A 20,249-nucleotide genomic window follows, 5' to 3' on the forward strand; every position below is an offset into this window, starting at 1 on the left:
ATTACAAACTGAACTTCTCTAATAATTAAAATATCAGCAACCTGTGTCTTTTTTAAATGTGTAAGTCTTGATAGCAGTCTGTCAATTTTTTTAGCTTTTTGAAGAATTTTTTTTTCATTGATTTTCTCTACCGTGCTTTTTTAGGCCTTAATGATGCAGTGTTTAAGAGCTCAGGTTGCTAACCAAAAGGCCAGCAGTTTGCACCCACCAGCCACTCCTGGTAACCCTATGGGCAATTCTACTATCTTACAGGGTCACTATGAATCAGAACTGACTCAGTGGCAATAGGTTATTGAACATTGCACTAAAAGTCCTCGCCAGTTATTAGAAAAGAAAAAGAAATTGGAAGTCACCCAAATGGAAATGTAGAACTATTTCTATTCACAGGTGACATGAGGATATAAAATTGCCAAGTATCTGCAAGAAAGCCATTTCAGCTAATGAACAAATTTAGCAAAATTTCAGGGTACATGATCAACACAGAGAAATCAGTTTTCCCTTTACACACACCAGCAATGAACAATCTGAAAAGCAAACTATGAAAAAAATAAAATACCTAGAAATAAATGTAACCAAAGAGGTAAACGAAAACTATGTAACAGAGCTGAATGAATCAAAAGACATCTAAACAAACGGAAAAATATTTCATGTTCATGGATCTGTTGGCTTACTATTGTTAAGATGTCAACTCTTGTGAAGTGATCCACAGAAAAAGCAAACCAAAACCAAATCTGTTGCCATCGAGTCAATTCTGACTCATAGTGAACCTACAGGACAGAATAAAACTGCCCCATAGGGTTTCTAAGGAGTGGCTTGTGGATTTGAACTGCGGGCCTTTTGGTTAGCCGCCAAACTCTTAACCACTATGCTAACAGGACCCCAGATATAACACAATTCCTATTAAAATTCTAAGACTTTTTTGCAGAATTACAAACGGTGATCCTTAAATTCACATGAAATTTAAAGTGGCCCTGAATATCCAAAACAATCATAAAAAAAAAAGAAGTAGGACCCACACCTCCTGATTTTAAAACACACTACAAGGCTATACTAACACAAGCAGTGCTATACTGATATAAAGATCAACACATAGACCAAGAGAACAGAACTCAGAATGCAAAATTAAAACTATGCATCTATGGCCAACTGATTTTTGATAATGATGCTAAATCTAGCAATAAGGGAAAGGAAAGTCTCTTCAACAAACAGTGCTGGAACGACCAGACTTACACATGCGAAAAAATGAGTCCAGATCTATACATCACACCACTTATAAAAATCACCTCAAAAGTTTATCAATGACCATAAAAATAGAGATGAAACCATAAAACTTTTATAGGGGTAAAGTGTCAAGATATTTCTTTCAGGGAGTGGATTTTTAGATATGAGACAAAATATGCACACGACATGGGAGAAAACAGAAACTTGACCACCAAAATTTACCAATTTTTGTACATCAAGGACATTAAGAGAGTAAAGAGACAACCTAGAGAACGGAATAAAGTATGTGGAAACCACATATCCAGAGTTCATAAAGCTCTCTTAAAACTCAACAACAAAGACTAAGGAGTCAATTAAACATGAACAGACAATTCTCCAAAGACATACAAATGGCCAAAAGTACATAAAAAGATGGTTAACATCATTAGTCATTGAAAAATGTGGGTCAAAATCACAGTAAGATATGAACTGCCACCATTAGGAACAGCTATTATCAAAAAACAGAAAATAAGTGTCAGCAAAAATGTGCGGAAATGGGAATCGTGCTCACGGAAATTAAAATGGTACAGGCCCTATGGAAAAGACCTTCGTGGTCTCTACAGCAGTAAAACATATAAATACTACATGATTCAGCAGCTTTACTCCTAAACATCACTTGGGGACTGAAGGCAGCTACTCAAAAACACGCAAGTACCTCAGTGTTCACTGCAGCATTATTTACAATAGCCAAAAGGTGGAAACAACTCAAGAGCCCATCAACAGACGAATGTACAAATACTAGTATATATACACAATGAATATTATCCAGCTATAATGAAGTTCTGATACACGTTACCACGTGGAAGAACCAAAATAATCTACGTAAAACAAGTCAAGACATAAAAGGACAAACACCACAAGATCCTACTTACAGGAAGGAACATCTAGAACAGGTCAATCCATGCGGACAAAACATGATTGATGATTACTAGGGAGAGGGGAGGGACGGATGGGGAAAACTATATTTGATGTGAATATTCAAATCTCTTTTTTTTTTTTCTTAAAAGGAGTTACACAGGAGGAAGACACCATATGAGGACCTGTCCACAAGCTAAAAGCTAAAAGAGATGATGAAGGACCCCCTCCCCTAGAGCTAACAGGGAAAGCATAGCTCTACCAATGCCAACAATGAAAGCAAATGAATCTATAAATGCAAAGAAGATCAAGGATTGCCAGCAATCAGGAAAGCTAGGAGAGAGACCAGAACAGCTCTGAGCCTACAAGGCTAATACCTCGACTTGGACTTCTAGCCTCCTGAACTGAGAAAATAAATGTCTATTCTTTTTTGTTATGGGAGCCCTAGGCAATAGAACAATGTGCGAAGATTTGTAATTTTAGGTGCTAAACGATTTTAATAATAAAATGTATTAAGAACATATAGATTTTAGACTAATTTTACTGCAATTCTTTAAAAATTACCAGAAAAAGCTTAAGAGTTTTTTAATATGAGTCCACAGGAAAACCTGTGATCGCATGATGAAAATACTTGAACCAAAAAGTGTATTAACAGAAGAGAGAAAAAGGAATTTATCAAAGTATCTCTCACACCTTGAAAAGCTAAGTACAACTGCCAGTCTAATACGAAGACGGCAGCACTTTAAAAAAAATTATTCTATGCACTGCATACAGAACTAGTTACCCTTTTAAAACACAATATGCTTATACTGCTGTAATCTAAATTTTACTTGGTGTTCCTAACACCCATATATAGCACTTGGTGGCTGTCAAGTGTCTTCTTATGAAGAACCACAATTTTAAAAACAGGACAGGGATAAGCCAATATGTTAAAATGCAATTAAGAATGTCTAGGATGTTCTCAGGTCTGGAGAAAGAAACCATCAAATCTAAAGATTTCATTCTGCTTAAGTGGTAATTTTCCTTTAGAGAACTTTCAAGTGATCATTTTTAAATACTGTACCTTTCATATTATAAGTAACATTAATACACAAAAACAAAAATAAAACTTAACTATTATTGTAAAGACCCTTCCTTCTTACCCAGAAAACACTCTTTCAAGTTCCTTACCCATATATTACCAGACATGCATCTGCATCAAGCTTAAGTTTAAATTATTGCTTAATAACTCAAATATTACAAAAAGCACTTCACAAAAAAAAAAAAAAAAAGGTGTGTTTGGCACAAAATTATTACCTGACTAATCTGAAGTTCCCTTTGGTTCCTGGTATGTCTGTAGGAAACTCATCAGGTGTACTACTTCCACAGGATCTGTAACATTCTGGCCTAGGACAACTTGCATCATCAAGTTTATAAATCTGAAAGTTTCAATGAAAAGGCCGAATGTGTCATCTGTATAGTCTGCAATTACAGTAAAAAGGATTCTAGTTTCGCTGCATATCACTCACCTTGGCATTAGCATATCCAAGCTTGATTGTAATATTTCTTTCCAGCTCATTTTTGAACCTGACAGTGTGAACTCCAGAAATAGCTTTTACAACTGTAGATTTTCCGTGAGCGACATGACCAATTGTACCTAACAAAAACAAAAATATTAATTTACATCCAACCAACCACACCAAATATTTCATCAGTTAGAAAAAATAACTCACTGCAAATATGTCATGCTATACCAAACCAAAACCAAACCCGTTGCCTTGAAGTTGATTCCAACTCATAAAGACCGTTCAGGACAAAGCAGAACTGCACCAAAAGGTTTCTAAGGCCGTAATTTTTGTGGAATAAGGCTGCCACATTTCTCCTATGGAACAGATAGTAGATTTGAAACCCTGACCTTCGGTTAGCAGCCAAGACCTTAATCACTGTACCACCAGGGTTCCTTTGTCAATCTATAACCGATAATAATTTCATTTGTAATTCCCAAATATCTTTTCCTACCCAAAACTTGTTCCAACTTGTTCACTTTGAAGAGCAGTGTCCATGTCACCGAGTATATTTAAAAACATACTCAATGTAACAAAAGGTATTCAACTTGTTACTAATTTCAGAAAAAATTACCTACACCTAAAATAGTTTGTGAAAGGTACACAAAACATTGTATGCTGAGAAACTTTCTAGCAGTGAAGTAAATAGGTATGAAAATCCCTGACACCAAAAAACAAGAAATCCATGAAAACCTGAGTTTAGTTATAATAATGATGTTAACACTAGCATCTTTCAACTTTTAAATAACTTTACGACAATCTTACTGGGGTTTATTGTTTGTACATACCTTACATACCAAAATGTACGCTTAGTGCTGTCATATTATACAGCGAGCAACTAGACTCAGATAATATTGTATACATTTTTGCAGTAGAAACTAACTTGAACTGTAAACTTTCATTTAAAGCATGATAAAAATAAATAACAAAAGTGAACTTCTCTAAATTACTAAGGATAACAAAAAGATAGAGTCCCTTTAATACCAGTTTACATATCAAATAAGATCTTCACAAACCATACACTTATAATAATCCTGTGAAGTAAACATTATCACATGCTGCCTTTTCATGAATCTTGTCTTTCCTTGCCATCTTGTAAGAAAGGTGCCCTAGTGGCACAATGTTTACAGTGATAGGCTGCAAACCAGGTCGGTGGCAGCTCCACAGGAGAAAGAACTGGTGATCAGCCAAGGTACAGCTCTACTGTCACATGGGTCAGTATTAATCAAAACCGGAATCCAAAGCATCTTAACAACAAGAAATTAGAAATAGGGAGCATTCTTTGAACTTACCAAGACATCCAGCAGATTCTTTACTCACAAACTCTCAAATGTATTTCTCGAATATCTAAAATCTCGCATAATCACCCCAAAAAGAGGTTAAAATCACTTGCTGGAGATGAGGCGAGTCAACTCAACCACTCCGTATTCAGTTATTCTTACCTATATTAATTGTGGCTTGTCTGCTGATAACTTCGCGGGAAAGTGGAGTTAACTTGTTAACATCCTGTAATGAAACAATTTTATTATGGTATGTACGACAAACTAGGACTTTTCCTTTGACTTTGTCATTTACAGCCAGCAACGACCTATATATAACTGGCTATAGGAAGCGCCTTTCCGGCAAAAGCAGTCTTCATTTGAAAAACTGAATCTTAGGGCTGGGAAGCCCTAGGAGCATTTCATCGTTAAAAAAATAAAAAATGATTTCCATTGACTGCGTATAGTAGGTCTAGAATTCCGAAATCTCCAATCTAAAGAGAATCAACATCGATGAGTGCAGATACTTCCATGGACTTTATAAATCAAGGCCGTCATACAGGCCCCCTCTTTCCAGGCTTTCATAAATGAAAGCCTTGCCGGCATTTCACACCTTGACTATGAGCCGAATCCTTCTGGAGCTGGAAGTACCACAACCGCACACACCCACACCAAGCCCACGTGCGAAGCCCGAGCACGGCTTACCGCGTCCAGATCCGCGGCTTTCTCCTAACTGAGGCTCTGTAGGGCCCGGCACCGCCTAACCCCAACGCCTCCAGGAGAGCAGACCACCCCCACTCCCAACCTCATTCCGCGTCCCCCCAAAGCTAAACCTCACCAAAGTGGCGAGATCCTGGCGAGAAAGATGAGGCTGCCCTAGAGTAACTCCACTTTCGCCCCCCGCCATCTTGCCCAGAGAGGAAGGAAGTCGCCCACGATACCGCCTGACAGCATGCAGGCCCTCTTGTTAAAAGGGCGGGGGAGCGGAGGTGGGAAGACAGACAAGGGCCCAAGCCTAGGAAAGGCAGAGAATTGGTGCAGCAGGGGCTCACTAAGATACACGATGCAATTTTCCGAATCTACTAATCGCAGACCCCTGGGATATTTGTGCAGGCAACGCTGAAGGCAGCCCAAGAAAGGTCCCCTGCATTGCTGATTATGACGCCAAATACGCGCGGTTCCGGGCAGAGGTCATTTCTGTTCCTGGTGGGGTCCTACCTGGGGATGTGAGAGCAGAGAAAAGATGGAACATCGTTGTTGGTATACTGAGTTTTATAATTGGTTGAGGCGAGGTTGGCTCGGGCTCCGCGCCCGTCTGTGAGGAGCTTCAGGGAGGGCAGCCTGGTGCATGCACAGGTATCTCTATTTGGAAATCCTAGTGGCATAGGTGTTAAGAGCTGCGGCTGTTAACCAAAAGGTCAACAGTTTGAATCCACCAGCTGCTCCTTGGAAACACTATGAGGCAGTTCTAGTCTTTCCTACAGGGTCGCTATGACGCCAAATCGACTGGACAGCAGTGGTTTTTGTTTGTTTTTGTTTTTTAATTTCTAATTTTTTTTATTAAAAATACCCGTTAGGGATAGTTTGGGGGAAAGGCTCAGAGGCGCCAGAATGACAAAAGCAAAGACCTTATTTCCTGAGATAGGTTTCTAGGGCCAAGAAGGTGGTTCTGTTACCTAAAGCAAGTTTCCCTCAGTGGCAGCTTCATGTCAATAAAAACATACCAAGGTGAGTAGGAAGAGCGTTTATTGTACGTGACCAGGCAAGGAGCAAGGAGGTGTATACCTCAGATCAAGCTCTCCAGCAAAGGGAGGCAGAACTTTTTATACTGTTTTTCACAGAAAGTACTTACAGACATTTTGGACTACTTAGGTTATGAGGACACCAGATGCAGTAAAACAAATGGCATTTTTTGCTGGATATATAGGCAAGTAAACTGGGTTTGACTGCTTCGAGCCATACCCAGCGCTTTGAGGACAGTGGACAGAAGGGGGCAGACTGTGCTTGGTCTGAGCAGCTCCCAGTTGAGCCACACTCATCATTGCCAGGTAAGGCTTTGTCTGATAACGGTCAAGCAGTTCTTGGCTGTGTTGGCTGTAAGTCCCTGGTGACAGTAGACTACATAAGGAATTAGCAGAGGGAGAAGCCACACGGCATCAAAGCACCCAAAGTTAGAAGGATTTTGTTAAAGCAGATCCAAGAAAACCCCTTCTTTCATAGCAAGGTTAATAAAATTAATATCTTAAAATTTAAAGACACTTTCAAATTAATCCTTTTCCCATTATGTGTTTAAAAAGTAGAGGTGAAACGATGCTAACAATGGTTATCTCTAATTGCATAAAGTTGCATATGATTTTGTTTTTCTCAAACATTTCTGTATCTTACAAACTTTTTTATTTATAAACAAGTATTTCGAATGAAAATTAAAAAAAAACAAACCCCATGCAATCGAGTCGATTCCATCTCATAGCAACATTCTAGGACAGAGAAGACCTACCCCATAGTTTCAAAGGAACTCCTGGTGGACTCAAACTGCTGTCTTTTTGGTTAGTAGCTGTAGTACATAACCACTTAGCCACCTGAGTTTCCAATAAAAACTTAAGTACAGTTAAATAACTGTAAATCTGCTTTACAAATACTGGTTTTATTTAGTCTTTGTAACAGTGTATTCAGGTAGATTCCCAGTTTATTGTTGAGAAACAATCCCAGAAAGCTTATCTTGCCAAACTCCTCTGGCTAATGTTGTTATTAGATGCCATTGAGTGAGTTCCAATTTATAGCTACCTTATGTTCAACTAAATGAAGCATTGCCTGGTCCTGCACCATCCTCACAATCATTGTTACATTTGAGCCCTGTTGTTGCAGCCACTGTGTCAGTCCATCTCGTTGAGGGTCTTCCTCTTTTTTTGCTAACCCTCTACCAAGCGTGGTGTCCTCCACGGAGTGATCCCCCCTGGTAACATGTCCAAAGTATGTTTGAGACACGGTTTCCCTATACTTGCTTCTAATGAGGATTCTGGTTGTACTTCTTCAGGACAGATTTTTTTGTTCTTCTGACAGTCCATGGTATAGTCAATATTTTTTGCCAACACCACAGTTGAAAGGTATCAATTCTTCTGTTTTTCTTACTCATCATCCAGCTTTTGCATGCTTACGAGGTGACTGAAAACACCACAGCTTGGGTCAGGTGCACCTTAGTCCTGAAGGTGACATCTTTGCTTTTTAACACTTTAAAGAGGTATTTTGCAGCAGATTTGCGTAATGCAATGTGTCTTTCGATTTCTTGATCTGCTGTTTCCATCATTATTGATTGCAGACCCAAGTAAAATGAAATCCTTGACAACTTCAATCTTCTGTCCATTTATCATGATGTTACTGATTGGTCCATTTGTGATGTTTTGTTTCCTTTATCTTGAGGTGCAATCCATACTGAAGGCTGTGGTCTTTGATCATCAGTAAGTGCTCCAAGTCCTCTTGACTTTCAGCAAGCAGGGTTGTATCATGTGCATAACACGGGTTGTATCATGTGCGTAACACAGGTTGTTAATGAGTCTCCAGTACGATGCCCTATTCTTTATATCGCCAGCTTCTCGGATTATTTGCTCAGCAGCGAATGAGTAGTGCAGCTGAAATGCATAGCCAAGCAGCTTGATTTGGAAGTTTATACTATACTATATACTACCTTATTCAGTGTTTTGGTATATTAATATCCCTCCTCAAGGCAGTGGTCTCTCCAAAGTCACTAGACAGTGAAACTCAGCCCTCCTTTCAAAAAAGTATGGATCCGGAAGTTCTTATGCGAAACTAGGAACACAGCTTTCCACTTCAGGAACTCCCATCCAAAGCCTAGGAGGCCAGAATTGACTTAACTAAGATTTTTTCTGCCCTGTATTTACAAAAATAAAAGCCCTGAACTAATAACCACAGAGCCTAGTTTCAATCATCTTTCCTCAACCTTAGTTCCCTAACCCTAAAATCATACCTTTAGTAACCAAAATTACTGGGGGTCTTCCCATTTCAATTCACAAATACAATATACACCCTCTGCCTGCCACTGCCGCAGAGTAGATTGTGACTCACAGTGACCCTATAGGAGAGAGTAGAACTGCCGCATGGGGTTTTTAAGGAGCAGCTGGTAAATTCGAACTGCTGACTTTTTGGTTAGCATCTGAACTCGTAACCAGTATACTACCAGGGCTTCATACAACAGTTCTTCATTGCCACCACTCATCTCAGCTGTAAGGCAAGTCCATGCTTAGGATGTGTACGTGTGTGTTCATTGTTCTTAGCTTGTCTCTTGAGTTTTCTAAAGCATAGTATTACTTTTACCCATCCATAAAGAGCATAAAAATAATTCAAGTAATTTTTTTTGTTTTTTTTTTTTTTTAACTCTTACAAAGTGGTATTGTCAACAGTGTTTCAAAGGAAATACAGCCATTTAAAATGGTGACATTTTATCTTTTAATAATAGTTCATGCTTAGCAACTTAGTATTTTTCTCTTCAGTTTCCGGCACCCCATAGTCTTTATCTGGTCTCCTTGACTAGTTCCCTGTATTCTTACAGAGGACCACCTCACATTTGCATGCCCCAGGGCCCTGTCCTTGGCACTTTTTCTTTTCCATACTTAAACCAGCTCTTGGTAAACTCATAAATACCACCTGTCTGCTAATAAATCCCAAATGTTTACACATTTCCAGCTCTCAACTTTACTAATACGGTTGAATTAACATCTGACATTTTACCATTTAGCTTTTATATGTCTCATGCACTTTTCATGTCATGCCATTTTCCCTTTAGTAATGTGGGCCAGCTGAAATCTGCAGATAAACGAATTTAGTGAGTTTTTCATTTTGCTTTTTCAAACCTTTCAATTCCAAGATTTGTTTATTAATGTTCTTAATTTGATTAGGTAATGCTTATATTCCCATCATTTTTCCCTTGATTTCCTCTAATTCTTTGAACATTTTTTTGATAGCTGCTTTAAAGTCATTGTCTACTAAGTCTATCATTGGAGATCCTTAAATATTCAAAATAGACAATGTGCTAGCCATAAAACAGGTTTCAGTTAAAACAACTAAAAGAATGACTATTTTTCTCTAATAATTGAAGAAAATCTGGGTAAAATAATAAATAGTGGAAATTTGGCAATTCTAAGTAATCTATGAATAAAAAAATTATGAGTAAATATTTTGATGGCATGAAAATGGAAACATCAGCTATTAAAACTTACAGGATACAACTAAATGCTTGGAGGTAAACTTATAGCTTTAAATGGCTATATTAAAACAAGAAATATTTCAAATCAATAATCAAAGCTGACATATTAAGAACCTAGAAAAGGCAAAGCAAACGAAACCCAAATCAAGCTGAAGGAAGGAAATAAATATAGAGTGAAAATAAATTAAATAAATTAAAAATAAAAAGGAGAAGCAAATCAATGCAACCCAAAGGTGATTCTTGGAAAGATCAATGAAATTGATGAACTTTCAGCTAGACTGACCAGAAAAAACAATAGAGAAAATGCAAATTACTAAAATCAAAAATTTACTGCAGGTCTTAGAATGATAATAAGGGAACATTATGAACAGTAGTAAGCATGGGCAAATTCCTGAAGTCAAAAAGTATGGAAATTGACTAAAGAAGAAATAGTCTAATACACCTCAGACAAGTGAAGAGATTGGATTAGTAGTAAAAATATTTCCCGGAGGGTAAAACCCAGGATAAGATGGTTTTATGGGGAATCCTATCAACTATTTAAAGAACACTTGTCCCCTGCAGTCCTTTTCTGTCCAAAAAATAAAACAGAAGAGAACAGTTCCCAACTCGTTTTATGAGGCCAGCATTATACTGATACTAAAACCAAACAACAACATCGTATTGAAAAGAAGTAATTTTTAAGAAAACATCCAGGCCAATATGTCTTATGAACAAACACACGAAAACCCTATCAAGATATTAGGAAGTGAAATTAACAGATGAAAAGGATAACACTACTGATAAGGACATCAATATAATACAGCACATTAATAAAATCAAGGGAAAGAAAATCCCATGGTCATCCAAATAAGTGCAGGAAAGCATTTGACAAAATTCAAAATGCTTTCATGATACAACTACTCAACACATGAGGAAAAGAAGTGAATTTCCTCAACCAGATAAAGAGCATCTGTGAAAAAGCCACGGCTCTGGCACACAGTTCTGCTCTGAACATGAGTCAGCTGGCAATTGGTTGAACATTATACTTAACAGTGAAAGGCTGAAAGCCCTTCCGCTATCAGAAGACAAAGATGTCCATTCTCACCACTGCTATTTAATGCTGTACTGGAAGTTCTAGCAAGGGTAATTAGGCAAGAAAATAATAAAGTTACCCAAATCGGAAAGGAAAAAATAGTGCTCTCTCCATCTGCAGATGACATGACCTTATATTTAAGATATTCTAAAGTATTCATATCCCCTCCAAAGCTATTAAAACAAAACAAAACAAAAAAACCCAGTGCTGTCATTTCTGACTCATAGCAACCCTATAGGACAGAACAGAGCTGCCCCATAGAGTTTCCAAGGAGTGCCTGGCAGATTCAAACTGCCCACCATTTGGTTAGCAGCCGTAGCACTTAACAACTACATCACCAGGGTTTCCAAACCTATTAGCACTAATAAATGAGTTCAGCCAGGCTAAAAGGTCAATAGACAAAAATCAATTGTATTTCTATACACTGGCAATTAACAAAAGTTCCTGGATGGTACAATGGTTAAGAATTCAAACCTACCCAGACACACTTTGGAAGAAAGTTTTGGTAGTCTACTTCCAAAATGTCACAGCCTTGAAAACTCTGTACAGTTCTACTCCACAACACATGGGGTTGTGAGTTGGAGTCAACTTGGCAGCAACTGGTCTGTTTGCTTGTAGCAATGAACAATCTAACAGTAAAATTAAGGAAATGATGCCATTTAAAATAGCATCATACAGAAGAAAATATTTAGTAATTTAACCAAACCAAAAAAGTGAATCAAGGAAATGAAAGAATTGTAAAATTCAGAGCTGAAAACTACAAAACATTATTAAAAACTGAAACGAGACCTAAATAATTGAAAAGAAATCCTTTGGGCATGGATTGAAAGAGTTAATATCACTCAGCATTCCCAAAATTGCTCTACAGACTGGAGGCGTCCTGATAAAATGCCAACTATTTGCATAAATTGACAGGGTAATACTAAAATTTGTATGGAAATGCAAGAGACACAGAATAGACAAAACAATCTTAAAAGCATAAAGTACCCCATTTCTAAGTTTCAATTTAAAACTTACTTCAAAGCTACAGTAATGAAGCCTACGTGGTCATAGAGAGAGACATTGAGACTAATGGAATTCAGTGGAGAGCCAAGAAATAAAACCTTGCCTACAAGGTCAATTGATTTTTTAAAATTGTTTTATTATTGTAAGTATATATACATATAAAACATTTATAAATTTAACATTTTTTACATGTACAATTCTGCGAAACTGGTTATGTTCATCGTATTGTACAACCATTACCACTGTCTTTTTCCAAATTATTCTACCACCATTAACGAACTCAGTGCAGACTAAACTAAAACTCCTTCTGGCTCCTTTCCTCCCACTCCTGGTAACCACTAATAAAATTTGGTTTCCATACTTTTGCCTATTTGATATTAGTGGGATCGTGCAGTATGGTGACTGACATTTCGCTCAGCATAATTTTGAAGGTTCATCCATGATGTAGCATGAATCAGGACTTCATTGCTCTTCATATTCCGTTATGTGAATATATCACATTTTCTTTATCCATTTTCTGTTGCTGGACACTTGGGTTGTTTCCATATTTTGGCTATCGTGAATAGTTCTGTAGTCAACATTGGTGCATATATGTCTGTTTTCCTCACTGATTTCAAGTCTCTTGAATGTATACTTAAGTGTGAAATTGCTGGAACATATGTTTACCTTTTTTTTTCTTTACTTATTGTACTTAGATGAATAGTATAGAGCAAATTAGTTTCTCATTAAAGAATTAATACACATATTGCTTTGCGACATCAGTTGCCAACCCATGACATGTCAGCACTCTCAACCTTGGATTCCTCATTAACAGCTTTACTGTCCCCCCCTGCCTGCTTATCCTTGCCTCTAGGTTCATGTGCCATTTAGTCTCATTTTGTTTTATGGGCCTGTCTAATCTTTAGCTGAAGAGTGAACCTCAGGAGCGAATTCATTACTGAGCTAGAAGGGTGTCTGGGGGCCATACTCTCAGGGTTTCTCCAATCTCTGTTAGACAAGTAAGGCTGGTCTATTTTTTTGTAAGTTAGAATTTTGCTCTACATTTTTCTTCAAATGTGTATAGGACCCTCTGTTGTGATCCCTGTCAGAGCAGTCAGTGGTGGTGGCTGGGCACCTTCTAGTTGTGCTGACTCAGTTAGGTGGAGCCTGTGATAGTTGTGGTCCATTAGTCCTTCGGAGTTATCTTTTCCTTTGTCTTTGGTTTTCTTCATTCTCCCCTGCTCCAGATGGTATGGGACCAGTGGATTATCTTAGATGGCCAGTCACAAGTTTTCAAGGCCCCAGACGTTGCTTATCAAAGTAGAATGTAGAACAATTTCTTTATAAGGTATGTTAGGCCAATTGAGCTACATGTCCCCCGAGACCATGGTCCCAAGCCCTCAGCCCGGTAATTCAGTTTCTCAGGAGTCTGGATTTGTCTGTGAAGCTTCCATGACCTTGGCTTGGTCAAGTTGTGCTGACTTACCCAGTTCTCTTCAACTTTCTGAGGAAGGAAACACCAAACTGTTTTCCACAGTGGCTGTACCAGTTTACAAAACACCAGTAGTGAATGAGGGTTCCTATTTCTCCACATCCTTACCAACATTTATTATGTCCATTTTTTTAATCTTAGCTATCCTACCAGGGATGAAGTGATATCTCATTGTGATTTTGCTTTGCATTTTCCTAGTGGCTATAGGGTCGCTATGAGTCAGAGTTCACTCAACAGCAGTGGGTGTGGGTATGGTAATGGCTAATGATGATGACCATCTTTTCATGTGCTTGTTAGCCATTTGTATATCCTCTTTGATGAAATGTTTATTCAATGTCTTTGCCTGTTTTTTGCTTGTATTGTCTTTTAAGCTAAGTTGCAAGAGTCTTTATAAATTCTGGATATCAAACCTTTATTGTATTAATGGATTTTTCAAATTTTCCCCCAATCTGGAAGTTGTCTCTACGTTTTGTTAGTAAAGTTAATCGATTTTTTTAGAAGAATACCAACACCATTTACTAGAGAAAGAACAATGTTTTCAACAAAAAGTCAGTGAAAACTATTTCCACATGCAAATGAATGAAGCTGGACCCATAACTCATACCATATAAAAAACCTAACTCAAAATGGAACAAAGACCTGTTGTTACAGAAGAAAAACAGGTGAAATATTTGTGACTTTAGATAATGCAGTAGTTGCCTTGATAAGGCATCAGAAGCACAAGCAAATACAGAAAGTATACCGTGATAAAATCAAAATTAATTTTTGTCTTTCAAAGAACACTATCAAAAAAAGTAAAAAGGTAATCCACAGAATGAGAGGAAATACTTAGAAATACATATATCTGATTAATGGCTTGTGTCCACAATACATACAGAACTCTTACAACTCAGCCACAAAAAGGGATACAGCCCATGAAAAACGGGCCAAGATCCAGAATAAACATATCTACAGAAGTAGACAGGCGGCCAATCAGCATAGGAAAAGCTGTTCAGCATCAATAGTCATTAAGGAAACACAAGTGAAACCCACAATGAGATGCCCCTTCAGACCCACTAGGAAGGCTATAATAACCAAGAAAAACCATTGCTGTTGGGTCGATTCTGACTCAACGACCCTATAGGTCAGAGTAGAGCTGCCCCATAGAGTTTCCAAGGAGTGCCTGGTGGATTTGAACTGCCGACGTTTTTGTTAGCAGCCATAGCACTTAACTACTATGCCACCAGGGTTTCCGAAGGCTATAATGGGGGGAAAAATGGAAGATAACAGGTGTTGGCCAGGATATGGAAAACTTGGAAACTTTGTACATCGTTGGTGGAATTGGAAATTGGTATACCTGTTTCACGGCTTTTTAGAAAATTGGATACATATTTACTATTTGACTCAGGAATTTCACACTTACGTATGTCCCCAAAAGGAGCCCTGGTAGAGAAGTGTTTACACACTGGGCTGCTAACTGAAAGATGGGCGGATGGAATCCAGTAGCATCCTTTGACTGAAAGATGTGACCATTTGCTTCTGTAAAGATTTACAGCCTTGTAAATTCTGTAGGGAAGTTCTACTTTGTTCTACAGGGTGGCTGTGAGTCAGAATTGACTTAATGGCAGTGGGTTTACTTTTTGGGGGGTTTGGTATATTCCCAAAGATTTGAAAACAGGGATTCAAACAAAAACAGCTCTCCAGGACTGCACTGGGAACTCCCAAAGTTACAGGTGTTAATATGGTTCTGGATGGAAAGATGGTGGTACTGGCATGCCACCAAGGCAAAGGTAGATACCCTCCCCTCCTGGACACTGGCTCTGGGAACTGAAGGTGCTGCTTGAGCTGCTCCCTTTCCACTCTCTCAATGTCCTTTCTGGGTGGCAGGCTTCAGAGTTTTGAGGACTGTTCACAGAGCCTCCTCTCCACCACTATCCGTGGACAGGCCTGTTATCGAGTAGAAACCACACATTCTACTCAGCATGACTTGAATTAGCCAATAAAAGAGAGACCAAGATGGGAGACCAGAAAAGGAAATTTTATGTCCTTGAACAGGAAAAGGAGCCACTCAAGAGATATTGCCCCCAAGATTGCTCCCTTGAGGGTGAGGGGAAATGTTACTTTTCAGGGGTAGGGAATCTATATGAGTTACATCAGCAACACGCTTAATCATACTATGCAGACGCAAAGGGGTTTACATGTAACTTCATGTATCACCAGGCCAAGCAAAGCAAACAAGATTCTAATGCAAACCTGCAGAGTGAGCAAAGCTGCCTGAGGCAGTGGCCTGGGGATCTCTGCCTTACTCCCTTCGTTTTCTTTTGGTCATTGGTCATTCAGGACCAGTGTCCACTTTTAAGTATAGCCCAGCTTGGAATTGTTTGGCATGTTCTCAGGGAGGGACAAATACTGGACGGGGGCTTGAACGCTGGCCTTTCAAATTGGCTACTGACCTGCTCTTGACTTACAATTGGACTATTTACTAAACTTTAAAATAAAAAAATTAGAGCGGCCTTTAGCTCTGTTTATATGAATGGTTAGCCTTATTTTCGAAGAGCTTCAGATATAACACATTACATAATACCTTTGAGATATAATACCACATAGGATATACCATGATCGTCAAGGCACTAAATACCTAAATGGAAACCCTAGTGCTGTAATGGTTAACTGCTATAGCTGCTGACCAAAAAGGTGGCAGTTCGAATCCACCAGGTACTCCTTGAAAACCCTGTGGGGCAGTTCTACTCTGTCTTGTAAGGTCGCTAGGAGTCAGAATTGACTCGATGGCTATGGGTTTGGTTTTTTGTTAAGTACCTGAACAGTAAATTAAAAAAAAAAAGATTTCATAGGTAAACGTTGTGAATTCCCCAGTCAAACTTATAGCCAAAGCAGCCAGGAGCTTCTTACCTTCTCCCCCTGTCCATTAGCAAACAAAATGACTGTAGTGGGTGTGTTCAGCTGGGAGCTGCTCAGACCAAATCGAACCTGCCCCCTCCAGCCCACTGTTCTCAAAGCACAGAGTGTGGCTCAGGCCAGTCAAACCCAGTTTACTAGCCTATTGCTGAAGAAAAAATGCCTTTTGTCTTAGTGCATCTGCATGCCAAGATAACCTATGTACTCCATAATGTTTGTATGTACTTCCTTTGAGAGATGGTATAAAAGGTTCTGCCTGCCTTTGGGGGGCTTGATTTGAGGTATACACCTCATTGCTTCTTGTCTACTCGCTACGCTAAACGTTCTTTACTGATGAGAAGCCACACTGAGCAGGACCACCTTTGGGTAACAAAACCATTGCCTTTGATGCTAAATAAAATAATTGAATAAAGTTAAGACTAAGTTACCAATAAAGAAATAATAAAATTATGGCATAATATTGTGCATTTGCTGTCTAGTATTACACAAAAAAACTGAGAGGAAATACACACGTTTTGACCCAAAGAAAATCAGGTGTTTCTCTTAATCTTGACAACCCATTTAGAGTAACTTATAGCATACTAAATGGACCTTTCCTTTATTTAAAAAAAAAAATTTATTTTGTGAATTTTCATGAAATTTCAAAGTTGGCAGGAGTTTATTATAGATCCCTATGAAACAACATTTAAGTTATTTACCCAAAATTCTTAAACATAAAAACTTTATTATGTGTATTTTTTTCCCTAAAGCCGTGTAGCTTGGTTTTTGACTCAGGGATCTTATTCTAATGACAGACCAAAGCTTTCTCTTCAAAACAGGTTACACAAAGAATAAACTAACCCTCAACTCAGAAATCAAAGAAAATTTTGGTACTTTAGCAGTGAGAAACCCAATTGTTTGTTTATATATTATTTAACATTAAAGCTTCTAAAAAAATCATAAGCCATTAAAATTTCAGTCAGACAGATAAAACTTTCAACCCTTATCAAATAAATTTATTTTTAATAAACTTCTTAAATATTATCTTTGTTGCACTTCTTATAATGCATTACTTTAAAATGGTAAAAAGAACATACATTAGCAGATGCAGAGATATATGTGTATATACATATTTTCCTTCTCTTGTGTCATAAGAAACAAAAGTATATAGCTTAAATTATTAAATATCTATTAAATCAATTTAACATCAGCAAGTTACCTAAAAGGCCTTAGAAATTATCGTAAGCCTGTATATCATAAAGCATAACTGTTGGAACAATGTTTGTTTAAATTGTCTAAGTTTTTATTTAACTTTACCACTTCTCATATTTTTCCCAATCTAATTTTAACCCTTAAAGATTTTATCAACTGGCTTTTGAGAATCACAAAAATCTCTATTCAACTGGCTAATTAATTAATATGGACATAACCTTAAGTCTCTGGCTACCATTGGAAATTTTTCCAGGGCATTTCAAATGTGTCTCATTGTGATTTCCATTTTTTTTCCCCCCAGCTTCTTCGAGTTCCCCTACAATAGAGAGAACTTGTTTATAGATCTTTTATGATTGAGATCCACCCAATTTCTGATAGCCTACTCAGACAGTAATTGTTTCTTCTTCTTTTTTGTCTTAAAATGCCTCTACCTAGTTGGAAGTGGTCTTTCAAAAGGTCCCTGGAGCTATATAACTTCAGAGACTGGGGGCTGCGGAGGCCTGATTTTGCCCCACTCTCACAATCTTAGCTCATGGAATACAAGGTTAGGTCATCCCAATTCACTTACGTATGTTTAAGTTGACCTTGGCATTTTGAAAGGCTATCAACCCGGTAAATACTAAAGCTTTTTACCAATTTTGTAAATGAGTACATCAGTTCATCACTAGCCTTTCCTCCCCGGCCTTGTCCTATGCTTCCTTTTTTCCATTCTGGACTGCTGGTTTTACTATAAGGCAAAATTATCCTTTTCCTTAAATGAAACAGTTATAATATCTAGGTTAAGTTACTTAGAAGGGTTTTGCTTTAGACTGACATACAGAACATAAAGTTTTTCAAAGTACTACTAAAAATCTAACTCATAAGACAGACACAAGACACAGTTTTTCTTTGGACTAGGAAATAAGACAGCCTTACAAAAATCAACAATTTTCATCCACACCCACCAATCTGTCATAAGGAAGAAACTCGGACAACACTCTAAACCAGAAGCAAGCCCTCAGGACAAAAGGAGACAGACCACATAAACTCACTGAAAACTGACATACAAAACAAGGATAGGAAATCCTAGTTTTTTGATGTGTATACAGCAATTTTTGGTAAAATCAACTAAATTCAACAACAACGAAAACAGGTTCTAGATAAAGCTTATTAATCTGCTAGAGCCTCAGATGGAGGAATATTAGACCTTTTGACAAAATCTGAGCATCAAGCAAAAGTTCTCCAAAAAGGAAAGACAGGACAACCAAAAATGGAAGCTCATTTTCCCAAAGTGGCCACTGAAATTACAAATTGCTTCTAGTAGCTTTTAGTTTATAATGTTTTTAAATATGAACCCCAAACCAGTGTCTCAGTAGTGGAGGAGAAATCCAGGCGCATTTATCAAAAATGTTATACCCTAAGGTTCAAGCTTTTGGTTTTCTTCCTTTTAAATTTAATTCTGCTATCTAGAGAACTAGCCTCTTATTTTAGACATTAAATATACTAGGTCCTTCAATTAGTATATTAAAGTAGCTACTGAAGATTTTAACATTGTGATTCTTAATTATAATGTTGTGATTGTGAGAAACTATTTCATAAGAGGTCAAGAGCTACTGTTTCTCCCTGAGAACTTCATAAAATAGGGCAGGAGCTACCATTTCTCCCTTAGAACTTCATAATACAGATAAGAAGCTGTTATTTCTCCCTGCAAATTTGGCAACACAGACCACTATCTCCCAGGTTGTCTCTGACTTACAAGAACTCTGACAGGGAATCCCATGGGGTTCAGGCAGTGTTTTGGTTGGACTAATATGTACCTCCATTCTGTGAGAGTATGCTTGTGCGTGGCAGGCAGCCTAGTGCTCTAGCCTGTGCTGTGACCACCTTATTCTGTCATGGGAGTCATTAATGCTCACGATGGTCACCAGCTACAGCCCTAATGGCTTTTACTTGTCAACCCATGCCAGAATTTTGCAGCTTATAATGACCCAGAGCTCTTTGAAAATAGAATTACCTCTTTAGTGTTTCAAGTGCCTGAATCCGGACACTAAACTACAATTCACCAAAACAATCAATGTCACTTTTAACCAAATGATCAAACAAAAATCTAAGAAAGAGTCCGCTTAATCAACTTGTTTTCAAAACAAATATGCCAAACAAAACTTATGAAAACATGAGAAAGAACACAAAGAATAAGCAAAGGCTTGTTTTCTGAGACCACTCACCCCATTGATCTTGAAGAACATGGAGTGTGAAAGCGTGAGTCCAGAAGATAGGACCTCACTTTGCCAGTTTCTGCTCCTCAGTACAGGTCTTCTAGAGGTCGACTGGATTCATGGTTTTAGAACCCCTGCAGTGACTACACCATCAACTGTTGTAGGATGAAAATGAGACAGGCAGCCTCAGAGCCCAACTCTTCTAAGACACACCTGCTTTGGCATATCCTCCTACACCAAGCAAAATAGGGTACGCATTGTTCTGAAATTATTCTTGACAAAAG

At 38.0% G+C, this 20,249-nt stretch overlaps 1 protein-coding gene across 1 annotated transcript in view; it reads right to left on the reverse strand.

The window, feature by feature from the left end:
• The window catches only part of LOC126069864 (eukaryotic translation initiation factor 2 subunit 3, Y-linked), a 64,881-nt gene extending 59,056 nt beyond the window's left edge, over positions 1–5,825 (reverse strand). The window contains exons 1-4 of the mRNA XM_049873498.1: positions 5,757–5,825; positions 5,102–5,165; positions 3,624–3,751; positions 3,412–3,533 (exon numbers count right to left, since the gene is read on the reverse strand). Of these exons, the coding sequence (XP_049729455.1) occupies positions 3,412–3,533; positions 3,624–3,751; positions 5,102–5,165; positions 5,757–5,825 (383 nt within the window). The remainder of the gene's footprint in view (positions 1–3,411; positions 3,534–3,623; positions 3,752–5,101; positions 5,166–5,756) is intronic.
• Between the last annotated feature and the right edge of the window lie 14,424 nt (positions 5,826–20,249).

This window comes from Elephas maximus, chromosome Y (assembly GCF_024166365.1).
Source record: "Elephas maximus indicus isolate mEleMax1 chromosome Y, mEleMax1 primary haplotype, whole genome shotgun sequence".
In the NCBI taxonomy this organism is placed as follows: domain Eukaryota; kingdom Metazoa; phylum Chordata; class Mammalia; order Proboscidea; family Elephantidae; genus Elephas; species Elephas maximus.